The following is an 8868-nucleotide window of genomic DNA, read 5'->3' as shown; positions in this document are numbered from 1 at the left end:
CAGTTTAAAAATAAATCACCATCACCTTTAATGGTCTGTGCACTCCTGGACAGAAGTTTACTCTTGTAACATTGTAAAAACTTCGGAGAAAACTGACATGGATTATTTACATGGTCCAAAGCGTGATTTACACTACGACAGTGTTTCTTTCCAAAAAACATATTCTACTGTGGGTCCTTTTTGGCACGCAACACTGTTGTGCGATGGAGCACAAATTCATCTTAATCGCGGTGTTACATCAGTAAACTACATGAGGTACTGGAGCCAGGCTGCATAGATATACATTATACACACACACACACACACACACATGAAGGAGAACATGAGAACATTCAAAACATGTCTACAAACACGCTTGCAGAATGAGTTGTTTTATCGCTATTGGTACATTTCTTTCTGTACCATTACATTCACTGAGTTTATATGTACAGTTTACAGTATGTAGAACTGGCTACAAGAAAGTATACAATTGTGAATTACATTCTATCTGCTTAGTCATTACAAATAATTAATTTACAATACTAGTGGTATTTCTTTTTTAAGTATTTTTAAAGTGCTATTTCTGTGTGATACAGGTTACAGGTGAGGTTAAGAGTGCTAATGGTCAGTCTGTGTTCAGGTACAATCTACATGCTTATCTGACAGGCAAATACATGTGTCAAGCTAGTGGCACAACACCATGCAAGTGTATGTATACATAAATTATATATTTCACATTTTCAAAATATATAAAATGTGCCCAAAATGTATTTGAAAATATATACATTTGGAACCTGAAGATACAATTAGTTATCCAAATATAGCATGCATAATCATTATCCCCCCCCCCCCCCCCCCCACATGGTCCAAAATATTATATTTGTATATATTTTGAAAGAGGTGAAAAGCATTTTCCCACGTATGGACGAAGGCCACTTCATAGGCAAAAACCTTCAACAACCCTTCTCATACATATCCTGAAGAGTTCCTTTTTCACTGAAGACAACTGGTAGAGGTTGGAAATGGTCTCTCTCTCTCCCTCTTGTCTGGAAATGAGGTATGTGATTTGACTTCACAGGAAATGGTCCGACATTCTTCAAATCTCTGTCTGACCAAGCCAGGCTTACAGGCTATACAGACTCGCAGGCTCACACAAACACGCAGGTACTTTATGCATAGTGTGTATGAACGAGTTGGTGCGTACACAGTGGTTCTCAACTGGTTCCGCAATAGTCTCTGAGGTTTGCGTTGACGGTGACACCAGGGCCTGGAATTGTATAGTAAATAATACAACATGTCTCTGTTAATGTTGACGTCTGCCCGTGACCCTGACAGAAGCTCTTATGGCCCTCTCGTATGGCTCCCATTCCCAGTGGTTGTGAAGCAGAGACCTAGCAGACGGTATGGTGGGGTGACATGGTGCTGTCCAGGGCTTGGTTAGGACTGACAGCAGAACTGGAGGATTTAAACATGGAGGAGATGTGGCAAGCCTGGGAAACACACAGAGACACAAGGCACACTGGTGAGCTACACGACTCCACGGCAGCCATTGACTTTAACCACTTAAGCTCTATTTCAAAAATAGCTATTTTTGCTCTTGGGATTTTTACTGTATTTGTATTTATGCTTATAAGGACATGCTTAAAATAGAGCCGCCAGTGTTTAATTGGTTAACAGAAAACTTGACGAACACACGCTCACACACACGCTCTCACACACACACACGCACGCACAACACACACATACACACACACACACACACACGCACGCACACACGCACACGCGCACACACAACAATACTGTAGGTGCTGTACTGACCACCCAGTAAGCAGTGAGGGCTCCCTGTATGTAGCCAGTCAGTACATCAGAGGGGTGGTGTCTGAAGTCGGAGATGCGTGTGAGGCCTGTGTACACGGCCAGCAGGACCAGGAAGGACTGCAGCACAGGCCGCAGCAAGCGAGCGCCACGCCACGTCAGCCGCGCCTGCAGGTAAAACTACGCCCACACAAACATAAAACCGTGGTTTACTTTGGACGCGTGTCTCCTTGAATGAAATAACTCACCAGTTAAAACCCGGGAAAGCATCCGTGTCGTTTTAGATTTTAGCAGTGGCAATTCAACATTAGAACAATCTAGCTGCTAATGTTGCTCTGGAGAGGTAAGTCTGGAGCTCTGAACTGTTGCCCCCACAACCCGACTCCGGATAAGCGGTTGAAGATGGATGGATGGAGGGCCATAGCCAATTATATATCATTTTGGGGGTTGCTGGCACGAAAAAGATGAACTACTGATTTAATGTATTAAATAATGAATAACACTGCTGTGACAGCAGCGTAGTTTTCAGCGATGTACACAGAGCTCCTGACCAATCTCCATACAAGTTAGGATGAAAATGGGGTTCAGGTTAACACGGGTACTTCGTTGCATGACAGCCTCGCTTGCTGTGAAAAATGCACAGCCTAGATTTTGATCTGTGTGATGTTGAGTTTTACAACCGAGTTGCCTACATTGTGCGATTAGGTTTCTGTTTCCAACCTCTCTCTCCTTACTCAAACTGTCACATAAAATAACAGACAAGAGGATAAGAGAGAGACAGCAGCACTCATGGAAAAATACATCTACTTAGAGGCAAGAACCCTGCTATGCGCATGCACAAGCAATCAAGCATGGATACACTCCCCGATTTCCCTGTGTGAACATGCACATGGTGCATGTGCACATAGTACAATGCACATATGATGAACACATTCACACATGCACACCGACGCACGCGTGTCACACACACACACACACACACACACACACACACACACACACACACACACACACACACACACACACACACACACACACACACACACACACACACACACACACACACACACACACACACACACACACACACACACACACACACACACACACACACACACACACACACACACACACACACACACAGAGCAAAGCAGAGAAGCAGTGACAAGGAGGTCAGACTCCTCCCATAGCAGAACAAAGCTGTCTCTGTCTGTCCCAGTTCTCCTTTCAGACCCTCTCTCTTTCTACCTCTTTTCTCTCGCTCTCTGCTTCACACTAGACTGATGATGGCTCTCTGTTGCTGTTCTCTCCTGCAGCATTTTTCGCAGTAATTGGACTTGGGAGAGAATGCATTGTGTTCGACCAGAGTGTACAGTATGTGTGTGTGTGTCAGAGTGTGTGTGGGAGGGGGGGATGATGGAGTGGCAGTCAGAAACACAGATGGACAGACAGACGGATGGATTGATAGTTACTGTATGTACTGTAGATAGATTGATAGACTGTACTTACTGCTAGATAGAGCATGGTATACATCGCAAAAGAGGCGTGGCCAGAAAAGAAGGATTTCCTGAAAAAGAACACATATTTAGAACAAGGTGGAACCCCAAAACAGCATGCACACATAAAGTAAAGTATACAGTTTCCTGTACACCATGCGTGTACTGTACAGTGTACACACACACACATACACACACACATGCACAAACACACACCTGGCCTCCTCCTCCAGGCGGTGGTCAGGCGTGTTGCACGTCACTGACGCAACGTACGTTCCAGGTGTGCAGTTGAGGGAAGCGTAGGAGATGCCGCACACGGACAGGAAGTGAGGTCTCAGGCGGCCCACGCTCAACTTGGCCATGTTGGTCAGCGACTGGCCCACGCAGCAGCCAAACAGGAAGCAGCCCAGCTCCTTGTACAGACACGACACGTACAGGTTCCTCACAAAGGCCTTGGAGCTGATGCCGCGGAAACGCACCCTGTAGCACTCCCCGAGAGCAATCTGAAAGGTGCACAGGTGCAAGTAGCAAAGACGTTAGTCGTATAGCTAACTTCCATGCACTGAACTCAGCTCAATCATGAACATCCGAAACCGTTTTCTTTAGAACCAATATAAACGAGTTTACAAACAAATGGTAATAGAGAAGCAATGTATTTTTCTTTTACTACAATTATGATGATTATGATGTTTATGATGATGATGATGATGATGATAAATAATGAGCTCTATATTACTCACAGTGAGGCCAGTGATGACAACGCCTCCAATGATGAGAAGTTCATCTGGTACGACCTCTCTGTGCAGGTATGGGTAGGTGATGCTGGGGTCGCCACACATGAAGCCCCTTCTGTATGGTCTCACCGCCTTCAGCTCACACGCAAAGAATGGAATGGAGGCTGCGCCAACAAGGAGGAAGGTGGAGGCATGTGTGAGGAAAATGGCGGCAGGGATGAGTTAACCCATTCTGACCTGAGATCAGATTCTAAAAATGTCTTCTACATCCTGACAGTTTTCCATTATGACCTGAGATCAGAATCTAAAAATGTCTTCTATGTCAGTCGCTCTTCGATTTTTCAAAATGGATGTCTGCAGATAATGAAGCTTTGGGAGGAGAGGAGAAAAAAACTAAACAAACAAACAAAAAAGAGCAAACAAACAGAAAGACAGCATGAGGCACAAATATGCCTGTTCCTGGGGTGGTGGTGGATGGGGGGTGGGAGATATAAACTGCAAAACATGAGAATGGGAACCCTCTAGTTTTCTCTGGAGAAGTTAGATAACCATAAGGAATGTTATGGGGTCACGGCGACGTTCCTTTGGGACCAGAGAAACCAATAGGAACATCGGCAGAGAGAGGGGTTTCAGTTTCCTGGCTGAACAAAGCCTGCATCGGCGCAATCCACTGGGACTGAAAATAGAATAGTATTGTAAAAGCAGGCGGAGCGGGGACCTGGTTTGCACTGTGCATGAGTATTGAGTGTTTGTTTCAGTTGATGGGGAGACGGCGAGAGGGGCTGTTTGTGCCTTCAGTTCAACTTGCCCATTGCAAAAACAATGATGGTGACTGTGGCAGGAGACCAGGGCTGTCTCTGTTTGGTGCCTGCCTATAGGCTATGCACGGCATGCAGTATAGTACTCAGTGTTCATTTAATGACTGTGTCACTTGCTGAAAATCAGTTATTGCCTGCCTACAGTATGTGCTTAAGGGTCAATTTTGCTGTGTTTATGCCCACTCTCTCTGATTCCCTCCCTCCCTCTTTTTCATTCCATCTCTCCATCACTGCCTTAATTTAGCTTCTCTCTCTCTCTCTCTCTCTCTCTCTCTCTCTCTCGCAGATACAAGTATACAAGTGTGATGGAGAGAAGAGTAAATGTGCGAGAGGGAAGTAGAAAAACTGAAAGAAATGAGGAGTCTCTTCATCCAACCTGTTGTTCATGCAGACTCTCCTTCCAGCCTCGTTCAATTAGCTACTTAGCTTCTTACATCTTACATAACTGGAGTCCTATTACATACTGTAAAGGGCCCATGGGAGGAGGAGACGGTCAATTAGTGACCCTCTCTCATAGACTAATAGCACACAAGGATTGTGTATTTATTTATTTATACTGAATACAATTCCCCTCGGCCTCACTCTACCCTGAGAACTTGAGGTTGTCATGGAAACTGTAGAATTCCCTGAGCTATGCACGAAGCGGCTGGCACGGAACGCTCGAGAGCGCGCGTGAGCGGAGTGAATGAGGGAACATGAGGGAGGGAGAGAGACAGAGGAACAGTGTGTGTGTGTGTGTGTGTGTGTGTGTGTGTGTGTGTGTGTGTGTGTGTGTGTGTGTGTGTGTGAAAGAGAAAGGGAGCGAGCACGACAAAAGTGCAACTTTCTTTCTTTCTGTGCACATTCTCAAAGCTCATTTAGACCCACGATTGTGCTGAATTTAGCCACTGACATCTGGGCTCATTGTTGATGTGACCAAACAACAAACTGGGAAATCTCTAAAGCAGTGGACAAACAAAAGGTTACTACAGTCAATACAGTGTATCCTCAGCAGAATACAATTATTGATACTTAACCCATTTTGACCTGAGATCAGATTCTAAAAATGTCTTCTACATCCTGACAGTTTTCTGAAAAGGCTATGTTTCTATGTCAGTCGTTCTTTGATTTTTCAAAAATAGCAGACCTACAAGCTCGTAGCTTGTAGATCTGCTATTTTTCAATAGCTAAAGCATAACATAATGCTAACGCCAAAAAGGGTTCCCGCCCAGAATGGGTTGTTAATCCAGTGCATGGGTCAGTGTTACTACTTTATATAAAGTAAACAAAGTCACGATGGCTGATTTATTAGCCTACCTATTCTAATCATAACATCACGTTCAGACTTGTTTTATATAGGCTATAATATCAATGAAAAATGTTTCACAATTTCCTTACATTCATGTTGACTATGCGGTACAAACGTTACCCGCCGCTCGGGTCAGCTAGGTTAGCCAATCAGGGACTACCACTGGCATAGAGGCACAATCATCATTCTGCCAGACCTAAAAGGTCCAAACGTTGGACCAATAATAATTATGAGTGTATAGATCGGATATTTTTGGCGAAGAGATTTCTGGCTGTATTTTCGTCAGTGCCTTACCCTTTTACGGCTTTGAAAAACATTTAAAAATTGTTCAACTAGTCTACATTGACACGTGGATCGACTATTTTAACTATTAAAAATAGTAAAAAAAGAAAAGAAAGATGATATGTGATAAGGGGCAAGGCACTGACGGAAATAGGGCCATTGGTGTGTGTATAGAGAAATCCTAGTGGACCCATTCAACTAACTACAGTAGGCTTAGTTTTTGTGGCTCCCAGGGGCCAAGCTATCTGGGGGGGTCTGTGAGTGAGTCTTTGAGAGTGTGTGTGTGTGTGTGTGTGTGTGTGTGTGTGTGTGTGTGTGTGTGTGTGTGTGTGTGTGTGTGTGTCCGTGTCCTCACCCCACCGGGAAACCCAACCTACCTACAGCACCAATGTAACACCTGAGATTCGAACCCCCGTCTCCCGCATGGGAAAACACTAAAGCCAAAGATCTTAACAACTGATCCCACTGTCATATAATACCAGACATTGGAACCCGGGCGTCTCCCGGTGTAAAGTGACACTAAAGCCAACCACTGGTCTAAGGGGGGTTATCCCCCCTTGGTCAAGGAAGAAATGAGGCCTTTGGTCATATACCTGGCAACCTCAAGGTGTTTTATTGTGCAGGGAGTCTTTTATCAGGCTTTAACATAGGATCTATTGAAAAGCCAAAAGTAGGCCTGCATAAATTCATTTGATGACTGACATCTTTAGCCACTATAATTACTTAAAAGTGACTACTATCTCTTTATGATTGCATTAATTAAAATGTAACATGGAGTGTATTTGCAGTCACTGTATGTGGGACTCCAGACATAATATACATAAAGAGACAGTAAAAGTGTAACATGCCAACTCTCTCATTGATGCTATAGCAGAGAGTGACAGCCAATATGATAATGCTCTATAATGTTACTAATGATCCCAAACTAAATATGGGATGAAAGGTAAAGAAATGAACAATGAATGTCTGACAAGATGAATGAAACTTGACAAATGATTGAACTGATCGATGAACAGTTTCTGATCTGGTCTTCCCTAAACATAAATATTGTTTATTGTTTCTTTGTTGCTGATTGATTGATTGATTGATACTTAATATTTTAGACACATAGTGACTGACCCGTGACTATTCTTCTGGGGGCAAACTGAATAATAGCCTACAAATAAAGAAAAATCACAGTGCAATTAAATAAGTTACATTTGCTTACCAAGGAACAGGCAGAGGAGGTCTAACGCCACCAGAAGTCTTCGTTTAGACAGGACGGCTCTAGTAACTTCATTGAGTTTCTTCCCTGTGCAGTTGTCCTTCCCCACTGCCATGATGCCCCGGTTATCCGCTAGTTTGAGTTGTAAGTCCGGGTTGGTGACAGACACACTGACACTTTGATGAACAAACTTATCCAACATGCTGAAATGTTATAACCCGCACGCACCCTATAAAGTTTATATTAGATAGTTGTCGGTATCAAAAAAAGGTTAGAGCGCTCGGGAATTCATTTGTGGAACTCGACTTGACGGTTTGAAGAATCGGATGCTTATGAAAGTCCGTAAGACTCTTGGCTCTTTTTATTTCATCGCTCCCACTCCATAAAACTCGCCCTGACTTGCTCTACGCGAGTCTGTCACGGTGTCACCACCAAGATATGCGCATCCGTCTCCCACTGACGAGTCCCACCACAGACACAACTCCAGACCTGAACGCATGCAGTTGCGAAAGGGACCTTCTTCATGGATAAGTACAGAGCCTCTCCTGCTGCTTGCATTGTCATATCTCTTCGCAAAACTTGCGCTCTTGAAAGAGTGATTTGCGATGCGTATCAGTGCGTGTGCGCCTGCCCCACCCCTCTCTCTGCCCCCAATTCTCTTCAAGAGACAAGTGCCCTAAAGCTTAATGGCTCTATAGTTCTAACTGATCAGTGATGCAATATAGACAGACAGTCTGCTCTGGTGAAATAGGAAGATGAAGAGTCACATACTGTATCAGCGATGTGTCACTGTCATGTAAAGGTGATTTATGAGATTGATGATGATGGAGATTTATTCAGTGGCATGCCACTCCTAGATTCACCTTACACCCAGTTTATTCTCATTTATGTTCAGGATCTCCTCACTGGTCGACAAAAACACATGAAACAACCCTACTGTAACAGTTCAACTATGCATGCACCTCTTGGTACCACAGCACCTCAAAGGCCCTTAAAACAAGGCTCCAGACTTCCCAAAACAAACTGGTCAGGCTACTTGGCCTCACTACCCGAACCCACCTCACCCCTGCCCACTTTGACAGGCTGGAATGGCTTAGGCCGGGTTAACGACAGTACAGCATCTTGCAATGGGTATGGTCCAAAAGATTCGCTACACCAAGATATGATACCCATGTAGGCTGTCTGTCTAAATACTTCATTTATGTCAAAGAAGTCCACACCCACAACACCAGAGGGAGTTCAACAAACCATG

General features: G+C 44.2%; 1 protein-coding gene across 1 annotated transcript; it reads right to left on the bottom strand.

Annotated features, from left to right (window-relative positions):
* Positions 1–856: 856 nt before the first annotated feature.
* LOC308312833 (phospholipid phosphatase 3-like) lies at positions 857–8181 on the bottom strand. The gene is made up of 6 exons (XM_080759561.1): positions 7620–8181; positions 4031–4188; positions 3507–3793; positions 3304–3361; positions 1798–1974; positions 857–1469 (listed from the first exon to the last, which is right to left on the bottom strand). The coding sequence occupies exons 1-6, from the start codon at positions 7816–7818 to the stop codon at positions 1371–1373; spliced, it is 978 nt and encodes a 325-aa protein (XP_080615687.1). The 5' UTR covers positions 7819–8181; the 3' UTR covers positions 857–1370.
* Between the last annotated feature and the right edge of the window lie 687 nt (positions 8182–8868).

Source organism: Protomyctophum bolini (assembly GCF_963924005.1).
Source record: "Protomyctophum bolini genome assembly, chromosome: 3".
Classification (NCBI taxonomy): Eukaryota; Metazoa; Chordata; class Actinopteri; order Myctophiformes; family Myctophidae; genus Protomyctophum; species Protomyctophum bolini.
This window is presented reverse-complemented; position numbering and strand designations above follow the sequence as displayed.